Here is a 21,678-nt window from a genome sequence, read left to right on the forward strand (position 1 = left end):
ACTTTTTTTAAATATGTGATATGCTTGTTGTCTAAAGAAGATGAATCTTGGTTGTAGCACAAAAGACTTGCACACATTCACATGCCTCACTTGAATAAACTTGAATCTAGACATCTTGTAATAGGGTTGCCAAACATAAAGTTTGAATCCGATAGACTTTGTGATGCTTGTCAAAAAGGGAAACAAACTAGACCATCTTTTAAATCCAAACGGATGATATCTACTACTAGACCTCTTAAACTATCACATATGGATCTGTTTAGGCCTTCAAAAATCAAAAGTCTAGGAGGAAATCTTTATGGTTTGATCATTGGTGATGATCATTGTTGAGGAAATCTTCATGAATTTGTTGATACTTTGCATCAATGGGCTGACATTTTTTACAAAACCTCTCTCAAAGTAAAGATTTTATACAATTAGAAATGAGTTAGGCATTCTTGATCAAAGTTGTGCATAGTAATCTGACATATCACTCTGTCATATGATCAATTGTTCATTTTCATTCATTGATCATGCATTGATGCACAACTGCTTTTCTTATCATGTTTATGATGTTACTAACAGGTTCCATTGTTAAGAAAGTTGTGTTTACAGGCTACAATGAGATCATAACTGGTCGAAAGATGAATAATTGTCTTGCATACTGTTTCAATAAAATCTTTTGAACTATCAATTTCATAAGTAACATTTTGATTGAGTATTGATTACAGGAGCGTCCAAGAACTGTCTTGAAGAATCAAGGATCAAATTTGGGTTTACTCATCAAGATTCTATCAAGAAATTGGGTTGAACAGTATTGATTCATTCTGCACTATTGGAGTGTACCTGGACGATCAGTTTCAACATTTGCAATCTGAGTATTGTGCCCCTGTGCTACTGCTCCAGGGGGAGAGAACTGTGATTATTCTCATTAAGAGTTGGGATTGCTCTTAAGGTATAAAGAGAGTTGGGAGTGTTCTCTGTTTTTGGTAAGATTGTGAGGGTATTTACATCTTGTTACTATATTGGGGTTTTGGTAAGATTGTGAGGGTATTTACATCTTGTTATTATATTGGGGTGAGAAGTACATTGAGAAGGGATATATCAGTATTATTCTAACTCTACCATTATAGTGAAATCCCTTTAGCTCAAGTTGTTGAAGGAAGACTGGATGTAGGCTTGATCGAACCAATATAAATTACTTGAGTTAATCTTTCTCTATCCTTTTTTCTTTTATTGTTGATTCATCATACTTGTTTTATTAATTTCAAGAAAATCAAAGATTTTGCAAAGCTTTTAAAAAAAAATTGAAGACAAAATCCAATTCACCTCTCCTCTTGGTTTGAGATACAATGCATCACTTTTCTAACAATATTAAATATTATTTATTGATCCAACTTAGAAAATATGATCTAGTTTATCCTATAAAAGGATGAGCATTTTATTAATGAGATATATATATTAATTTTAATAGAAAATTTAGTTTTCACTTTATGAAAATAACCTAAATTTAATTTTTCTAGGATAACTTGTTGTGATCAATCACATAACTTATTACTTATCTTTTCATTTTTTTTAATTGTGATGTCAATATATTTCTCAAAACTAAATATTAGAATATTCTATCTTGTTTTCTCATGAATTGGTATCAAAGTTTTAACCCTTGATATTGAGTATTTTTTTTTACACTTTCTATTTTTTTTCATACTAAAATGTTTAAAAATACTTCAACTCAATGCATATAACAAATTGTTTGTTGATAGTATTGTTTCACGAATGAGAAGAAAATTAAAAGAGAATTTTGAAAAGAGAGGAAAAAAAAAGAGAAAGAACAAATGAATAAAATAAAGAGAAAATGTTTGATAAATATTAAAAAATAGGTTTAATACCCTCTTTGATCCCCGCTTTCGTTGGATAATGTCAATTCAGTCCCCATTTTTAAAAGTGTTTGAAATATATCCACAGTTAATAAAATTCGCGTCTAATTTGTCCCTTCCGTTAAGTATAAACAAACAGAGTTAATACGTTGATGATCTGGCCCCAATTATTGATAACATGTCAATATATTGTTTTGTGCGTTATGAGATGTTACTTTCTTATAGAATTGGGTCTTCTTCTTCTTGGTTGTCTTCTTCTTCTTTGTTTAACCTAAAATTCATATTCAATCACTATATACCAATTTTATACAATCTCAAAACTACATGAACTATGGGGAAACAGATTAAAATGAGAAACTTTATTAATTAAATCTTATAATATTACATTCAAAAACCATAACTCAGATTCATCTATCCAAGATCAAGGACAATTGCTTCATCCTCCCATTTCCCTACCTCACACAATCGAAATCTATGTATGGATAATCAACCTCAAAAACATTAAATTCATGCACAACAAAGGTTTCATTCTCATTCTCATCTTAAATCAAAAGATCATCAAATCATCAATAGCTTCCAAAAAGAAGAAAGAATCAATTAATCTAATCACACCTGCGTCGGATCTCCCCATTTCTCCTATATGCACATTAAGCAGACTCAACTTCTGTAGAGGAAAAAACCCTAAAGAACCTAGCTTGATCCTTGGCGAAGCCCTCCAGGAATGATCTCGTAACAGGGTCATTGTACAAGCCGTGATCGGATTTCAGCACACTCAAACCCTTAGGAAGGTTCTGGATAATGTCATTGAAGACAGAAAGGGTAGGGTTAGTTCTATAATCGGCGCAAGCTTTAGATAAAGGTTTAGAAAAACGAGGGTTGTAGGACGAAGAGGAGTTCGAGAGGTTGGTGACGAATTCAGAGCAGTGGAAGAATCTCACAGTGTAGGCCCCACTCAGAGTGACGAACCCTCCACGGAGAAGCCGCGACGGGTGAAGATTTCCGTGATTTGGGACATTGGCATGGATGGAGTGGGAGGTGGTTGGGGACGGAGGCGGTCGAAGAGAAGCGGATGTCACGACGCTTGAGGAAAACAAGGTAGAAGGGGCAGCCAAGCATGGTCAGAAGGTCGCCGGTTGCGGCATCGACGCAGGAGACGGTGTTGGGGCAGGCCAGTTCGAGGGCGGTCTTAGCGCGAACGATGAGGTCGAAGGCGTCGCCGAGGAGGGAAAGGTTGATGTCGGTCGCAATGTAGAAACCCTAAATCAATTTTTCCCCAAATATAAAAACCCTATCTTTAAAAAACCTCGATATGATGTTTTATTAACACGTCAGCACCGCACAAAACAATACATTGACAAGTTGCTAATAATTGGTGCCAGATCATCAACGCATTAACTCCGTTTGATTATATTTAAAGGAAGGGGCAAATTGGACACAAATTTTAGTAACTATGAACATATTCCAAACACTTTCATAAATGAAGACTAAATTAACATTATCCAACGAAAGTGTCAACCAAAGAGAGTATTAAACCTAAAAAATATATGCTTGAACTATGTGACAGTAGAAATGGAAAAAAAGAAAAATACAGAGCTAGTAGAAAAGAAAAATAACAACAATAAAAATGACGTTTATCATTTTGTATAGATATTGTTTTGTCTATTCAACAATATAAGAAAGAATTTTTTAAGAGATGTCTCAACAATAGGTCATTGGGTAGGAATCAATCAATCAATAGTGTGTGCAATGGAATTGGAAACCAATAAAAGAACAATTTTTTATCCGTAAAAAAGAAATCGAAACTAATATTTGTTCTTTAAAATCAAAGTACATTTTAAATAAATATCACCATTCAACTTTAAGTCAGACATAGTTCTGGAAATTCAAGGCAAACCAACTTTTGCCCCCTAAATCAAAATTTAAGAAATTAGAACGACCTTTTTTTAAAATTAAAGATCCAAATCATATATACGCTAACTTTCAGAGCGTAAGTGCATCGAAAATATAAATAATTTTTCCTATCTTTAACAATGCAAACACTTACGTAATAATTAGACACACTAACAAAACTAGTCTCCCAGTTTTGTCTGTTCAGAACAAAAATAATAGAAATTTGAGTCCTACAAAATAGGATCCCATTGAAAAGGAAATTAATTTCCAATTAACTTAAAGTATTTTCCACTTTCTATCCTAAGTTAAGAAATTTATGTACTGGTTACTTTGTTCAAACAAGAAACATTTTTAACTTTATTTCAGTTTCATTTTTATCATATTTTTTCTTCCCTCAATTCGAAAGGGCAGAAGAAAAGAGACGTCGTGATCTTTTTCTACGACCTGCTAACTACAGAATTCTTATGTTCGATATAAGCCTCTAAGGTAGGACATCCCTTTTCCACAATCATGCTTAAGAGAGAGAACCTTTAGATCATAACTACAAGCACAAGAAGGGAATGTAATACAAGGAGAATTGCCACAAATTACAATCCAAAACCAATTATGGTTGCCCCTTTCTCCCCACTTTTCAATATTTTCTCTAAAACAAATGTACATTATCAAATGCTAATTCCCAGACAAGCAAACAATATGAAACAAGAACCAAAAAACTTTATATATATTTATATATATATAATAATAATAATATGAAAACATAAAAATAAAAATCAAAGAAAAACAAGAACAAAAGTTACCAATCGGATGAAATGTGCAAACCCGGTAATGTAGTTTTTACATGCTACCAGCTCGGCCTGGGGTGGGATTGGGCTTCACCTTTGCCATGTTAACAAGGTCTCCAAATAACTTATCCTCTGGCTTGGAAGGTTTCCCAGATGGAGCATAAGATGGGGTAGAAACTGGGTAAGAGTTTCTCAAAGCACTGTCATCTCTGACAGACATACCATACATTTGCTGTTCAATATATGGAACTCCTTGTTGCTGATCATAACCGTATCCCATAAATTGGGTTCCGTACATCTGTTGAGGATACATCACAGGACCACCCTGCATTTGATGTGAAGCCATACCCATGTAGGGCCCTGCAACACCTTGTATATGCTGAGGTTGCAAGCCCATTTGATTTCTCCCAACATGGTTATTCATTCGTGGCATATGGCTATTAGCATTTGGCTGCATATACATGCCAACACCCTGGTCATTGCCCATTGTTTGAGACCCTGGAGGATGTGCAGCATTCTGCACATATGGATACTGAGCGCCAGCTACTGAACTTCCATTATCTGCTGATTGCGCTTCCCAAGGAGGGGGTGGCAATGATCCACCGCTTTGCGTACCTATTAAACAAAGAAAAAAAGTCAGTTATGCAACGTAGTCCAAACTATTAGAGCACAATCCTATTTAAATTTACATTCTCAACCCATCCCGGCACAAACTCAATATATCACTGCCAGACCAATTTAAAATATTGCAACTTTCACATTCCAAAACAAATCAATTTAAAATCATCTTCTAGAAACAGAATGTAATTCTGAAGGATTTCTGTCACAGGAATTCATTTAAATCCAAAGAAACATGAAGCGCACCATAAACCGGTGAAGGTGGTTGTTGCTGCTGTTGTGCAACCTGACCATTCCAAGTAGAACCTGTACCGTGTGTATACAGCGATTGTTGCTCATACTGAGGCGAACCCGCATTTGGGACATTTCCATTGGGGTAAAATCCACCTTGAGATATGACTGTTTGCTGTTGTTGAAATTGGGGAGTATATGGAGTGCTTTGGCTAGCAACATTAGCTGGCTGGGGCAGCTGGCTATTGACTGATGTAGGTGCATTATTTCCATTGGAAAACATATCAAAAAGAACAAGGGCATTCTGCTGAGAAACAGGACTAGCAGGTGGCTGTTCTCCTACAGGAACAAGAGCATTTGAAGCATCTGCTTTTGGAGAGTTATAGTCATCGCCACTGAGTAGGTCCAATTTGGGGTCAACCTTAGCAGGAATTGTTGAACCATTAGAAGTTGGAGGCGCAGGAAGCAGCAACTGATTCATTGTTTGGGATTCTGCTTCAACATTAGAAGAGGGTCTGCACATATATATGTTTAAGTAAATAGCTATAAGAGCCGTATAGCCAAAGCATCAGATGGGTCAGATCAACATGAAAATCCTACATGTTTACGAACCAAATAACGAATGTAGGTCTGAAGCCAAAATGAAAGGTTTTGAATACCTCATGAACAATAATCGATCAATTGTAATGAGTGAACTGAGCACAAAAATGTGACTTTGAAGGTTTTGCAGTTAGGGTGACATGACTGTTTGATTTTACAGTATCATGCAGAACACTGCGAACTTAGACAATAAAAAACTGAAATAATGGAACCTAAATTATCTTTATAAAGTACAACATCTTTCATTTTATCAATTAAATATTAAAACAAATAAATTAGATATTAAAACAAAAATTAAATGAAATGGTTACATCACTTTCATCGACAAAAAATACTCAATTGAGAAATATAGATTTTGGACACTTAAGAATGAAAATTTTTAATGGGGACTCAATTAAAAATACTCAAATTTATGACAGTTAAAACTTAAATAGGTCATTATTTTATTTTTTATGTGAAAACATGCAAGCAGTAACAATGCAAAGTAACAATCACATCATCCCAATTAACGACAAAATCTAACTGCAGAGACTCAATTAAAAATATAAAAGACTTAAGTAAAGTTTTAATAGATAGTCAATTGAAAATACCCATTTATTGGGGATTTAAAACTTAATTAAGCCTAAATTTAGAGTAATTTTTATTTGATAGGATTTTATATGATTTGATAGCTGATTTAGAGGAATTAAATATCCTCCAATCATGTGTAATTAATACAACCTCTATATAAACCAGCAGAATCGAGTCATTTGATCACATATCTCTGTCTTCTTTCTCATCCAACACGATTCCTAGAGCATGTTATCTAATTAACTGCATGCCCTTGGATGTCCACCAAAACCAAATTTTGTACTCCATTTTGTAACCCCCAACTAGAAATCCATATATAATTTCAGTAAAATATTTCCAACTTTCCCTATTTACATAAAGATATCATCTTTAACAGTCTCAACACATCCCAAGTGATATACCCTAGATTTTAAAATACATCCAAACTTATTTTGGGAAATCTAAATGACTAAAATTAAACAATTCAAAATAATAAAGAATACCAAAATAGCATCATATTCTATTGAAGGCAAACAATTAAAACTCAATTTGAAATTATATATCCAACAAACTATTCCTAACATGAAAAATATCATTCTGAGTATAAATAATACAAGTTGTTAGAACACATTAATAGGAAGTTATTTGAAAAAGTACACTAGGTTAGATGATGAATTAGCCATGAATTATTATTATTCATTGCATGAGTCCTAATACAATAAAACTAATAGTAACACGCCAAAATGAATGCATCTGACATTCATGACCAAAGCAATAATGGAAGAAACAAGAGACTAGATTACCTCTCTTTAGTTTGTTTGGTAGTATCCCCAGTATCAACCAAAGGAGCATCTATATCTACAAGTGTTCCAGGAAGGGCAGGTTTTGAATTTTCTGCGTGATTTTGGTTTTGGGCAGAAGTTCCCGAAGAAATAGATTCGTGCTTGGCCAGTACTCGCTGCAGATCATCATTCAGGGCCAGTCCTTGGCATAGCAGTGATTCATCGCTAGAAAATAGTTCAGAAAAAGATAATAATAATAATAATAATAATAATAATTTTTATCAAAAAGAATAAATTTTACTGAAGATTCAATTAACATGAATCAAGGATTTAACGAATACTATATCAGTCATATCTATTATCACGGGAAGGGACTTCAGGACTTACGAAGTTGAGTTGACAAGGTGTACCACCCTCTGCTTGTAAGTTCGACACTGCTCCACCAAGTCAACAATAACCTCCTGTCTAATCCCCTGAAATTAATAACAAAGGTCATCCATTAGATGTCAAGTAGGTTTTGTAATTTATATCTTGGCAATCAATGACCACTTGAAATTAAATGTTGAAATAAAAAGTAATTAGACTTGAGCAAACAGGTTTACGAGGTCAAAATCAAATATACTGCAACAATGAGTTATGCAACAATTCAGAAAGGATGGAGTCAAACAGGCTGGTCAGCTGGCATACCATGAGCAGCAAGTTACTCCGTAATAGATGCCTAGCAGTATTGGTTGGATGAAGAGGTTTCCTGTTAGATATATTATCTTTATTTTATATTTCATCTTATCTTTAGTTAGTTTATTATTATTTCTTATTTGTATTTTGGACTTAATCCATATTTTTTCTATTATAAATAAAGGACTCTATGTGTACATTCAACACAAAGGAGATCAATCTTATATATAGTTTTCACTATATTCAACTTGGTATCAGAGCGGGTCAATCTTGCTCTAGTTTTTGTCTCGCCGGTGCCGCTGTCCACCACTGTCTGCCGCCGTCCGTCGGCCTTCCACCGCCAGTCACCGGCCACCGTCACAGTTTCGTCCATCTAAACCCTTAGGGTTTTCTTATTCCTCGCTGGTGCAATTCCTCCTCTTCAAAGATGGCGTCTTGCAGTACTCTTTCCTTATCCGGAAGTTCATCAATTACCTCTGAGAAGCTAAATGGAAAAAATTATCTATCATGGTCTGCTGCCATTGATTTCCAGTTGTATGCCCTGTTATGGCAATAAGTGGAATCCAAACTTCTTATATCTCTAAGGGCTTTCAAAACTTGTCACTCCTTTTGGAAAAAACCTCAAAACATATATGCCAACGATTTTCAACGTGTTTATGACACTGCAAACAAGCTTGCATATCTTAAAATGGCAAACCATGATATGGTGTCCTTCATGGCTGAAACCCAATCTATTGTGAAGAACTCAAGATGTTTTTGGAAGCGGACCCATTAGAGGATATCAAGAAGAAACTAGACAAATTTTACATGGTGTTGATCCTTCGTGCCCTACATCCCGATTTTGATCATCTTAGAAATCAACTTCTGACTAGTCATGAGGTTCCCTCCATGACGTGTCCCGGTACCTCAACCTTAAGTAGCGCATGAACTAGTGGAGCCATCTGTCATGATTGCCACACGAGGAAGAGGAGGACATGGCACTAGAGGAGGAGGATGAGGAGGTCGGGGACGTCCTCAATACACATACCTAAAAGGATAGGTCACACTTAAGAGAATTGCTACTCTTTTACATGGTTCCCTTCTAAAACCGCCATTCAAAGATTTCTCTTTTATCCTCAGCATCTTCTGTTGTTATACCCAAGAATGTGAAAGAAGGACTTGATCATCTTGGATGGCAACAAGCTATGACTACAGAAATGTAGGCTCTTGACCATAGTAATACTTGGGAGCTGGTGCCCCTTCCCCCATGCAAAGAGGCGGTTGGTTGTCGATGGGTGTATGTAGTTAAAGTCAGTCCTGATGGTGAAATTGATCGGCTCAAAGCCTAACTTTTTGCAAAAGGTTACACTCAGGTTTATGGTCTTGATTATTGTGACACTTTCTCTTCTGTATTCGCCTCTTCTTTGCCATGGCAGCCATTCGTCATTGGCCACTTCATCAATTAGATATCAAGAATGCCTTCCTACATGGTGATCTTGAGGAAGAAGTTTATATGGAGCAACCTCCTACGTTTGTTGCTCAGGGGGAGTCTGGTATGGTATGCAAATTGCATCCATCTCTATATGGCCTCAAGCAATCACCAAGTGCTTAGATTGGAAATTGAGCTCCATTGTTCAAAATTTGGGCTAAGCCACAGTGAAACAAACCATCCAATTTTTTACTGTCATTCTTCTCTTGGAAAATGTGATTACTTAATAGTATATGTTGATGATATTGTCATTACAAGAAATGATGTTGTTGAAATATCTCAATTGAAAGAGTACTTGTGTAGACATTTTCAAACCAAAGATCTTGGAAGTCTTAAATACTTCTTAGGCATTGAAGTAGCGCAATCAAAAGATGGAGTTATAATCTCCCAAAGGAGCTTAGAATTAGCTAAAAATTGTTTTATTTCACTTAAACTTCTTATACAACTTACTATTGTATTTATAGAATACAATAGTGCATAATACAAAAGGTCAGGAAACCCTAAAAACCTAATATATGAGTTCCCCTACATAAGTATTAATAATAATAAAGAACATCACATTTCAATAGAAAGATCAGCGGGATGCAATCAAGATCTAGCATGCTTGCTATAACTTTCAAGCTTTAGAAAATTATTCCCAACTAGGGTTCAAGCCTGAGAATGTAGTAATACCTTGTTATACTTCATTTTTATTCTCATTGTAAGGGGTGAGGTTATTTTCCCACAAGAATATGAGAAGTTACTTGAAACACAAAAGTAACTTTCATTTCAGCTGTTCTTTTCTTTTATATAAAAGGTTGACCAACATGCATCACTATGGAAATGGCTTCTCAACAACGTTAATGGCCCCAAACCTAACAATCATTTGATTCTCACTCATACTTTTATTCTAATTATTTTGAATTCTAAAATAAAGTCCAAAGATTCTCTTAAAAGAAAAATCCCTGTATTTTTAAATTTACTCAAGAATAGCTTTCTTGGATAGTATTTGCAGAAATGTCATTCTAGGAAATACAGGACCATAACTTGAAACAAATGCCACTATAGAATCTACCTTTTCTCCGTATCCTTAAAGGTATAGTAAATAGTAAAATAAATAATACAGTTACATAGTGTTAAGACATCTATAGGTATAGTAAATAGTAAATAATACAGTTACATAGTGTTAAGACATCTATTGGGTAAGGCTAATGCCCTTTGGTGGTTAAAGAAACAAAACACTAAACTAAAGGCGTTTTTATAGGCCAGTTAAAATACGTAATATGCTATGGTGCGTATTACCATACAAGCCATTCATTAATGTTGTAATTAGAGAAGATATCTTTAGAATCTTCCTAATTAGAGAAAACAGATATATAATCTTCTATTTTATTTTGTTTACCTAGTTTTCCTATTTTTCTTTTTTAGGAGAATTAGATTGTTACAAATAGAGGATATGAGAATGTATTTTTTATGATTCTAAATAATAAAATCAGTCCTATTTTCAAACTATTAATCATTCTATGCGCTGAAAAATGAGCCAATTCAATTTTTATCCTTGTAGCTTCAATTCAATTAAGGTTTCATTCAGTCAACATCAATCATTACTACCAAATCTTTTGTTCTTGTGACCAGTGTTATCACTAGTGAAATCCAACTTTTGCCTTGTCCCATACATAAACAATTTTCAACACCTCTTGTTAAACTATAGGAAAGAGAGACATTAAGCTGAAACCATGTGTTTCTCATACAGCACCGATGCTTATTTATATTGTGAAAAAAGAATAAACGGAAAAATTTTGATATATACATAAATATATAATCTAGATAATGTTGATTATATAAGATTTGTCCCTGATTTCTATAATTATAATGCATATAAATAGCAATCACCATATCAACAGTTAAAGCATAACCACAACAATGAAGATGGAGCACAAAAAGCAGTCAATCAATTTGGTATCAAAGTGATTCAACAAAGTTATTAAGAAAACCTAAGAAAAAAAACAATAGTTGTGAAAAAAAATTGGAATACAGTGAATCTGATAATTAACACACATTCAACCAGATCAATGTATTATTTTCAATATGCTACACTCATAATCTTCACCATCATTACAATATAAAGAACTTTAATACCTTTATGTCAAAACTATGCTGCTCATTATGTATTTTAGGAAGTTTTTTATTTTAATCTTACTATAATTTTATTTTTTATTACAGGTGTATCTTGCTATTAAAACCAGGATTATGTATTTAAAAACAATCCCATAATTACAAGGATTTGTTTCCTTAGAATTAACTCTACATTTCCTAAAATAAACAACAGGACCATGTATTTACAGGTCCAATGACCTCATCATTGAAATACAGAAGAAATATATTATTCCTTTTAAATCTGAGAATTTAATTTTTCATAATTTGAATAACAGAATTGTGTAACTCACTTCTTTGTTACTAGGATCTAAGGCATTGAGCATTTCTGCAAGAACATCCATGATGCCACGAGCATTTTGAATTTCTGTCAAACTGTAAAAGAAATATCGATTACACATTGAGAACAAAATAATGCATAATATATGGGAATTTGTACCAAAGATTATCCCTCACTATCATTATATGAAAATACCAATTAAAGTACATACTAAAAGAAACATGAGTTCATTACATCAAATGAATGAAATTAAATTCATTCAGCTTATTTAATAACACATAGAAAGGCATTAATGAATGTAGAAACAAATACTTTTACTAAATTTGAGTCCTCTAACTTATTTAGCATATTTTTTTCACATTTTATTGATTCCCCAAATACCATTAAACTTTTCTTGATTCCATACAGCCATCAAAAAGTACATTACATTGGCCAGTAACAAGAAAGAATATGGCTTCAAATAATACATCAGAACTGCAAAAACAAATTCACTTTCCATTGGTTCCACAGATACCACCAAACTTTTCTAATTCCATAGGAGAAAGATCCCATACAGCCATCAAATAGCACATTTCCCAGTAACAAAGAGAGAATATGGCTTCAAATGTGACTTCAAAACCACGAAATACTCTGCCATTATTAAAACTACCACAATGCACATATCATTCTTATGACTACACACACACTGTATAACATTATGTCAACCATAATTAAAAACAATACAAAAATTGAATGACCATGAATATATAAGAATGAAGTCAAACTCCCTTCACATAAGAAAAAGGAATTTGGTCTATACCTTAGAGTAGGAAACTCAGACTCGGCAGAGGATTCAGCTGTGTCCTGACGAGGATCTGAGTCACGTATATTTTGAGGGTATGATGCCAATGGCTGTGTTTGCGGAGGTGTCAATACAGGTGCAGATTGTTCCGATCTCTGAGGGAATACTGCCCCAGCACGCTGAAATAAACAAACCCTTTATATAATAAACTAACATTGAAAAACAATTACATTCTAAAAGTTTTGGGTTAAATTTTGACTGCAACAATTCACACTCATATTTTAAAAACTATATATAAGCAAGCAGATAAAAACAGTGTATGCAAAAAAGAAAAAAAAAATACTAAAATATTGATTGTTCTGTTGAGCAGCTTTCCTTCATTTTCACAATAGCAAGAGGAATACTTGGCAACAAAATCTCTATGTTAAACACTTCATACTAAACATTACCAACAGTTCCTGATAAGCAGCAAAATATTGTGGATATCTTGCCCTCGGGCCTCCAAATGCTTCTTGCCAAGTATCAATAAGAGTCAATATCTTCTCTTTGACATGAAAATCAGGCTACAATCAGCATGAGAAATGACATCAACATATTTTACAAGAAAACAAAAAGATCATAAAACTAAAAAAAAATGTTCAAGAAATTATGTATACCTTTTTCTTCACTATTTTTACCATATCATGAAGCACGTCTCTCTCTGCAACATGCATATGAACAATATCTCCACAGTTTTTTATGATTGTCTCCAACAACTAGAATACAGTAAACCAACATAAAACCAAATGAATTTTTTGAATAGTCAACATGCAACCATACCCAAACAAGAATGAACCCTAGCTGAACACACATCATTTAAAAAGGTACCCAAGGTACTCTCAAATTAGTTTGTATTTCACACAAGTAGTGTTAAAAAACTTTACTTTTGATACATGCATGAATGAAAACAAAGAAAAAGAGCAGCAAGACATTATCCCAAGAAGGATAGCTAAGAGCATGACATGAAAAGATGTTCTTACTCACAAAAATAGTTCATTAGTTTCTTTATTTTGTATTTCTTGGACTCATTAAATTGTAAGATATTTCCTTTATTTTTTCCTAGCAAAATAGGTGCAAAAATATTTTTCTAGCATATGTTGTAATTCGGCTCTTTCAAGACCAAATGCAAGCTACATCATTTGGCCAAGGAAGCAAGGAAAAACACAAAAGCAAAACCATCGACAAGTCTATTGGAAATTGAAACAAATTACCACCAGATTTATATCAGTTGTAAGCAGCAGGCATAAAGAGACGAAATACAATGAAATTCAAAAGCGAGTTATGTGAAGGAGATCTCTAATGTACTTTCTCTTAGCCAAAAGAAGGGATTTGCCAGGTGGAGACTTGACTTTAATGTCGAAAAAATAGTCTAAATGACCCAACTGTTTCAGGGAAAATGTGTAGTTAAGTTTTACAGTAAGGTGCTGAATAAGTTGAAATGAGATGGTGTTAATGACAATATAATCCACATAGACAAGAATAAAAACAGTATGAGCTTGAGCCATATACATAAACAAAGATGAATAGCATTTGCTGGCTTTAAATCCAAACTGAATTAGAGTGGATTTTAATCAGTCAAACCACAGCCTGGGTGGCTTGGTTTTAGGCCATAAAGAGTTTTGTTGAGCTTACAAACAAGAGATTTGTCTTCAATCTCAAATCCTGGAGGTTTGCCAATATAAAACTGCTTCATCCAAGAATTCATCAAGAAAATCATTATTCACATCCAACTGAAACAATTCCCATTTATTAGTGAGGGTAAGATTTAGGATGAGACTAATAATTATAAGTTTAACAACTGGAGAAAAAATCACATGAAAATCAAAGCCATGTATCTGATGAAACCCTTTCGCCACTAACCGAATGTGTGTTTTGTTTATTGACCAATCTACACTTTCTTTAGTCCAAAACACCCACTTACATCCTACTGCTAATTGTATAGAGGGTAACGGAAATAAATCCCAGGTATGACTTTGCATTAGGGTGGACTATTCTAGTTGCATAGCAGATAGGCTATTTGAATCAGAAAGAGGCAGAGACCATTGACAGGCAAACCGTGACCATTTCCAATGAAGAGCTGATCTGGCCATCAAAGTGGTTTAAATGATGAATATTAAGGCTCACCTACAAGAAAGGATGCACCGGAGTCAGGAATCCATGTAGACGGAGCAACATTTGAGATGAGGTATTAGCAAGCACAGCACTGGGAATAGGTAGTTGGCATTAGTATCTTGACTAGAATTCTGAAAATTAGGATTCACCCAGGTTTGAGAAGATCTAGTGTTGGCCTAGGACAATGATGCAGTGAACTGCACAGGTTGCAACGTGGTAGGATCATAGAGCATAAGAGATTCATGAGGTAGATAATTTGCATCAGCACTATAGATATATGTCCAAATTATAATATACAAGTGCATGCAAATTTCACCTTACAACCAAGTTTTGTGTAGTTCAATAGGCTTAAACCTACACTTTCTAAGATAAACGATGGATCTTGGCAATCTAAAATACTTCCTAGCAATTGAGCTGGCTCAATCAAAGAAAGACAATATCATCTCACAAAGGAGTGACACTTTGGATATTCTTGAGGAAACAAGCATGATTAAATGTAGAATTATTCTCCTATCGAACCAAATCAAAAACTAATGCCACATTAAGAAGAATCCTACTCAAATCTGGAGAGAAGAAAGAGAATAGTAGGGAAACTAATTTATCTTATAATTCGAAGTCCTGATGTCTCTTTTTCAGTTAAGATTGTAACTTATCAGGTTGCTCACATTGATCATTGGAATTTTGTAATTCACATTCTTAGATGCATTAAAAATGCTTCAGGACAGGGCTTTCCCTGTGAAGCAAAAGGAGATACTCAAATTTGTAGACACAGTAATGCTAGTTGGGTAGGTTCCTCTATAGATAGGCACTCTACCATTAAATACTATGTACCAATTGGTGGACATATCATGTCTTAGATACAAGAAACAAAATGTTATTGTATGGTCCAATGCAGAACTAGAATATAGAATTATGGCTTTAGACGCATGTGAACTTGTGTTGATTTAACAACTCTTAAGAGTTAAAATTCAATGAAGTTAAACAGATAAAACTATGTTGTGATAATGATAATGTCACTAATGTTGTCTCTACTATAGTGTTTAATAAGAGATTTTGGCATACAAGGATTAATTGCTATTGTGTTTGAGAGAAGTTACTCCCTACAGAAATCAAAGCTAAATTTATCAATTCAAATTGTCCTTATCCTATGTTTTAGAAATTTGAGAAATGATTGATATATATCAGAATATTTCAGAGCATCTTAGGATTTATTCCTTTTTTATATTTTGATTTGATTTCCTTATTTAAGATATTTATAATTATAGTAACATCTCATTAGAATCAAACTTATAATATTAGGATATGATTTATAGGCACAGGATCCCATGTCCTTATTGTCATTGACTTGTATAAATGAACCCTTTTGTGCAGTTCATACACAATTTTCAACATCCCTCGCATCTATTTTTCTCTCTTTCAACATGATGTTAGATTTGTACCATCCCCCATGGCCAGTTTTGTCACTATTACCATTCTGCTACTGAGTTCCTAAAAACAATAAAAAAAAAGTGAAACTTCAAATTATCACTTCTTTTATTGTCCCTATTCCTAGGATGATTGTCACTTTCCAACATGCCATCGCCTTTCTCTTAGATTCACCTGGCTTTGTCCCAGATGCACTAGCCTTTTCTCTATCCTAAAAGCCATTACAAATCTTAGTTTCATGTTTAAAAAATCTGGGTCTCCAATAAGTTTAGTTTGAAACCTCAAAATGTTATTTTGGAAAGGAAGGTTGCCATGAATTTCCTCTCAGGCTGATGATCATTCCAGCTATTTTTCTATTCGGCTTCTTCAGCATTCATGAGATGCTTTTCCAACAGTTGTTTCTGTTGGATCTCAATTTGTATGCTTTCTTAATTTTAATTTGCAGGGAAGTGACTTATTTTCTTGAGTTAGCTTCAGCTTGAGGAGCTTACCTCAAGTGATATCTTACTCATCCTCCCTTTTTATTTAAAGGTGTTGGAATAATTATTAAGTCTATTTATGTTAGTGAAGTCGGAAGGACTAAAGTAAGGAGTAGGTGTGGGTTATCTCTATTTATGGTACCGAGTAGTCTAGGACAGTCTCTTAACCTTCCATGTTCCTATTGTATTAACTCTTTATCAATATAAATAATATGATTTGTTCATGAAATGTCTCAAGGGTCACGAATTCAAAAAGAATATCCATGTTACTCTCCTGAAACCAACTACATGTCTGTCAATGTTACAGTCTTTGAACAGACTCTTTACTTCTTTCCATTTGTTCAAGATGTTATACCAAAAAATGTGAATGAAGTACTTGATCATCCTAGATGGCGACAAGCCATGATTGTAGAAATGCAAGCTCTTGACCACAATAATTCTTAGGAGCTCGTGCCCCTTCCACTAGGTAAAAAGGCAGTTGGTTGTCAATGGGTGTATGCAATTAAAGTTGGCCCTGATGGTGAAGTTGATCAGCTCAAAGCCCGGTTAGTTGCAAATAGGTACACTCAAGTTTATGACCTTGATTATTGTGACACTTTCTCTCTCATAGCCAAGATAACTACTATTTGTCTCTTCTTTGCGATGGCAGCAATTCATCACTAGTCGTTTCATCAATTGGATATCAAAAACACCTTCCTCCATGGTGATCTTGAGGAAGAAGTTTATATGGAGCAACCTCCTGGGTTTGTTGCTTAGGGAGAGTCTGGTATGGTATGCAAATTGCATTGCTCTTTATATGGCCTCAAGCAATCACCAAGTGCTTAGATTGGAAATTTAGCTCCATTGTTCAAAATTTAGTCTAAGACACAGTGAAACAAATCATTCAGTCTTTTATTGTCATACATCTCTTGAGAAATGTGTCTACTTAATAGTATATGTTGATGATATAGTCATACAGGAAATGATACTGCTAGAATATCTCAACTGAAGGAGTACTTGTGCAGATATTTTCAAACCAAGGATCTTGGAAGTCTCAAATACTTCTTAGGCATTTAAGTAGCTTAGTCACAAGATAGAGTTGTAATCTCTCAAAGTATGCTCTTGATAATATAAGAAACAAGTATGATTGATTGAAGACCGATAAACAGTCCTATGGATCCAAATAAGAAATTAACAACAGAAGGTGAATTATTCTTCGATCCAGAGAAATATAGGAGGATGGTTGGAAAATTGATTTATCTCATTATTACAAGGCTTGATCTATCTTTTAGAGTTGGAGTGGTTACTCAGTTCATGCAGGCTCCATGAGTTGGCCATCGATATGTTATCATTCACATTCTAAGGTACCTCAAAAAGACTCTCGGGCAAGGATTGTTATATGAAGATAGAGGAAGCATTCAGGTCTCTAGGTCTCTGGGTACTATGATGCAAATTGGGCAGATTTGCCTATTGATAGACGGTCTACTACTGGATATTGTGTTTTCCTTAAAGGAAAATTTATTTCAAGAAAAAGTAAGAAACAAAATGTAGTTGCCCGATCAACATCTGAAGCTGAATACAAGGCAATGTCAACACTGTCGTGTGAACTTAATTGGGTGAAGCAATTGCTTCAAGAGCTTAACTTCTGTGACATCCAGACTATGAAGATGTATTGCAATAATCAAGCTACTCTCCACATTGCATCAAATCTAGTGTTTCACGATAGAACTAAACATATAGAAATTGATTGTCATTTGGTTCGTGAAAAGTTGTTGACGAAAGAAATATGTATTGAGTTTGTTGGATCAAATTACCAACTCACAAATGTGTTGACCAAGCCCTTAAGGAGACTTCAAATTGAGAGGAAGTGTTGGAATTATTTTTATGTTAGGGAAGTCGAAAGGACTATAGTAGGGAGTAGTGTGTGGATAATCTCTATTTATGATACCTAGCAGTCTAGGATAGTCTCTCGACCTTTCATCTCCATAGTGTATTAACTCTTTATCAATATAAATAGTAGAACATGAGAAGGGTCCATTAGTCCCTCTAAAATTATATTTCTTTGTTTTTAATCTCAAGTAAAGGCAATAATAATATGCCTTATTTCTTCAACCAATAAACTGAACTAACTAATGGGCATCTATCATCCACCCATCTGATCATTGGATAATTGACAACAATGAGGATAGAAGAAATTTTAAGTGAGTTGATACTTTCTTTCCCAAAAAGATAACAACATAAGGAAGATAAATTTTGTTCAAAACTTCTTCATTTCATTATTTTTGAACAACCTTTACCTACAGTTCCTGCATGCTACTAGAATTCTTTAGTAATAAAAATCAGACAGTTTCCTATTTCAAATTCCACAGTATAAAAGTTGACAAAAGCTTCCCCTAGTTATACATCAATCAACATGGAAAAGTTAAATTCAAAAAACCAGACAAACATTAAGTTTCCTTCTCATATAATAACTCATTTTATCTGATAATGAGTGGATATTATTATTCCCGTATTTTCAAAGCCTCAAATTGAAGGCATCTACTTACCAAGATGGTACAGAAGTATGTTTATATGCACTCTCAACTAACAATAGCTTAAACCAAGTATCCATTTCAAACAACAAGAATAAACATTTATTGTAAATTTTGGGTCCGTTATTTTTGAAAAATGCAATTGAAGCAAAGATCATAAATGTGTAAGAATCTGGAACAATGCTGACATCAGAGTTTAAACAGAGAGAAAAAGGTTGTATTACAACAATATTTGCTTACAGTTAGTGCAAGAAGTTGAACTTTTGAATTTTTACTTCCAATCTTCTTTTTTATCCCTTTCACAACATCCTTTGCTTGCCTGTTAATCATAAACAAACATAGTTCTCAATATATGGAGACATAACAAAGAGAAGATCCAAACATTATGAAATATTCTGGTTCTAGTTTAGAAAAGAATCATCCATTTCATAGCTGTGTAAATACAAATCTTGCAGAAACACTAAAGATGCACATGTTTAAGACACTCCACCTTGTTCTCCCCCTGAGCAAACATTAATATCACTCAGAATATACTTCAAACTGTTAGATATTCGTTCTAATTTCTAATACAGAACGTCAGAATTTTCGAAATTTAAAAAAAAACATACAAGAAAGAAGAGAGGTGTAAATTATGAAACCATAAGAATTGATATAAAGTTAGGTTAATGATAATTTTATGTTGCTCTGATCCCTAAAGATGTACAGTTAGACCATAAAGTGTCGATTTGTAAACAAATTTAACCTTTAACCAACCATATTGCCAACTCGTTCATCCCTCGAATGACCAATTTGTATAAATGAAAACTTGCATAAACCAAAGTAACACGAAATGACACTTTCCGAACCAACTTCCATGTTATTAACTACAACCATTACAGAGTATGGAAAAAGTATCCTAGAAAGCTTATAATTTACATTAATTTCGTATAAAGGATAACAAGTAAATTAGACGTCGCCTAGCATATACGCACTCGTCCGAGTCACAAAGACTTTAGCAGAACCCACAGTAGCCATCAACTATCACTGGTTGATCAATTCAAAAGGTTTCACGAAAAACTCCATATAACAATAACACTCAGTCACACCAATTTTGAAACAACAACTATCATACGGCAAACGGTTATCATTAGTAAACAGACCAAATCACTCCGAATCCCAGTTCAATTTTAACCAAGAACTTAGCTCAATTTTAACCAAGAACTTAGCTCACGCATCGATCGGAAAAGGCAATTTAACCTTGAATTTTTCGTTCCGCAAAAAAAGAAAAAACGATAAAAAGAAAAAGAAATAAAAAAGAAAACAGTGCGTTTTGGATGCAACAGGAACAGGGAGGCGTACCCAGGGTCATGATTGAGCATGTCACAGATCTCGATGTTCATGGCCCAATCCGGCCCTATGAGCATGTCGCTCGTGGCGCGCTCGACCATGGAATTCACCATCTCCGGTCGCCGACAAAGACGATTCGAAACCCAAACAAGATCAGTGATCCTCCGATGACCATAAACCGAACCACCGGCGCGATCGGAGAATGGTTCCGGCCTCTCTGTCTTTCTCTCTCTAAAGAAGACTAAGATTGCGAGTTTAGAGGATTCCGTTGAGGAAAGGTTTGGTTGGGGTTAGAATTGGAAATTTTGAGGGGAACAATTTAACATTGCCCTTATGAGAACTTGCCACGTGTCTGCTGAGATGCGATCGCACCTGATGCCGTTGCTTTTGCCGACCACCTTTTGAATCAACGATTCCCACCTGCAGTTGCATAGGTCATCCTAGCATACCACCTGCCTTTCAAAACTAAGGAAATTAAATTAAGAAAGAATAGAGTGTGAGGTGATTAAACAACTTTATTGTCCAATTATTTAATTAGAAATAATTACAGATAGTAAGGAAGAAGGCGACTTCATTATTCCATATCTATTTTTAGAGGAAAATATTATCCTCACTGGACAGATATAATATTTTGAATTAATTATTTTTATAAAAAAATAAAAAATCACAATAAATAATATTATATTATCAAATATTTAATAAAAAAGAATGTATTTTTATGTTTTTAATATAAAAATTTAAAAAGAAACTATAATTATATATAAATTAAATTATAGTATTAAATAAAATTAAAAAGTATTTTTTTAAAATTTCAAGAAGACAAGTATCTTAAGTTTAAATATCTCATAGTGGTCTCTTTACTTTTTCCTTTTCTAAATTTTAATTAATTTCTATTTTAAACACTAATAAAAATTATGTTAATTGATCAACACAACAAAATTAAACTAATAATAATTAAAATTTAATTATAAAATAAGTTAAAAAATAAAAATAATTATATAAAAATCATTAAATCAGTATTTTATGTTATAAAAATAAAAAAGATGTTGAAATGAATAGTACAAGTGAAAACAAATGTATAATTAAGATTGTAATAAAATAAAAAGTATCTTAAAAATCTAAAAATAATTTTTCACATTTCA

At 33.8% G+C, this 21,678-nt stretch overlaps 1 protein-coding gene and 1 pseudogene across 2 annotated transcripts; both read right to left on the reverse strand.

Moving 5' to 3' along the window:
• Window positions 1-2,503: 2,503 nt before the first annotated feature.
• On the reverse strand, window positions 2,504-4,258 carry LOC124825464 (peroxidase 63 pseudogene; annotated as a pseudogene).
• Window positions 4,259-4,260: 2 nt separating this feature from the next.
• Window positions 4,261-20,902, reverse strand: LOC124825472 (TOM1-like protein 9). 2 transcript variants are annotated; one of them, XM_088101306.1, is made up of 11 exons: window positions 20,549-20,902; window positions 19,451-19,529; window positions 14,725-14,808; window positions 13,302-13,400; window positions 13,095-13,208; window positions 12,664-12,824; window positions 11,878-11,959; window positions 7,696-7,781; window positions 7,330-7,533; window positions 5,393-5,892; window positions 4,261-5,143 (listed from the first exon to the last, which is right to left on the reverse strand). In XM_088101306.1, exons 1-11 carry the CDS (start codon window positions 20,647-20,649, stop codon window positions 4,581-4,583), a joined length of 2,073 nt encoding a protein of 690 aa, XP_087957432.1. In that variant the 5' UTR covers window positions 20,650-20,902; the 3' UTR covers window positions 4,261-4,580. The 2 variants fall into 2 exon arrangements, with proteins under 2 accessions (XP_087957432.1, XP_047154038.1); XM_047298082.2 differs by lacking the exon at window positions 14,725-14,808 and having other exon boundaries at window positions 20,549-20,888.
• Between the last annotated feature and the right edge of the window lie 776 nt (window positions 20,903-21,678).

Source organism: Vigna umbellata, chromosome 1 (assembly GCF_029865625.1).
Source record: "Vigna umbellata cultivar VRB3 chromosome 1, Vumbellata_1.0, whole genome shotgun sequence".
Classification (NCBI taxonomy): domain Eukaryota; kingdom Viridiplantae; phylum Streptophyta; class Magnoliopsida; order Fabales; family Fabaceae; genus Vigna; species Vigna umbellata.

Coding starts and splice junctions, on each gene's coding strand:
- LOC124825472 (XM_088101306.1), bottom strand. CDS start 20,649: ATGGTGAATTCCATGGTCGAGCGCGCCACGAGCGACATGCTCATAGGG. Junction 14,809..19,450: donor TTCAACTTCTTGCACTAACT/GTAAGCAAATAT, acceptor CCTTTCTTGTAG/GTGAGCCTTAATATTCATCA. Junction 7,534..7,695: donor CACCTTGTCAACTCAACTTC/GTAAGTCCTGAA, acceptor ACTATTTTCTAG/CGATGAATCACTGCTATGCC.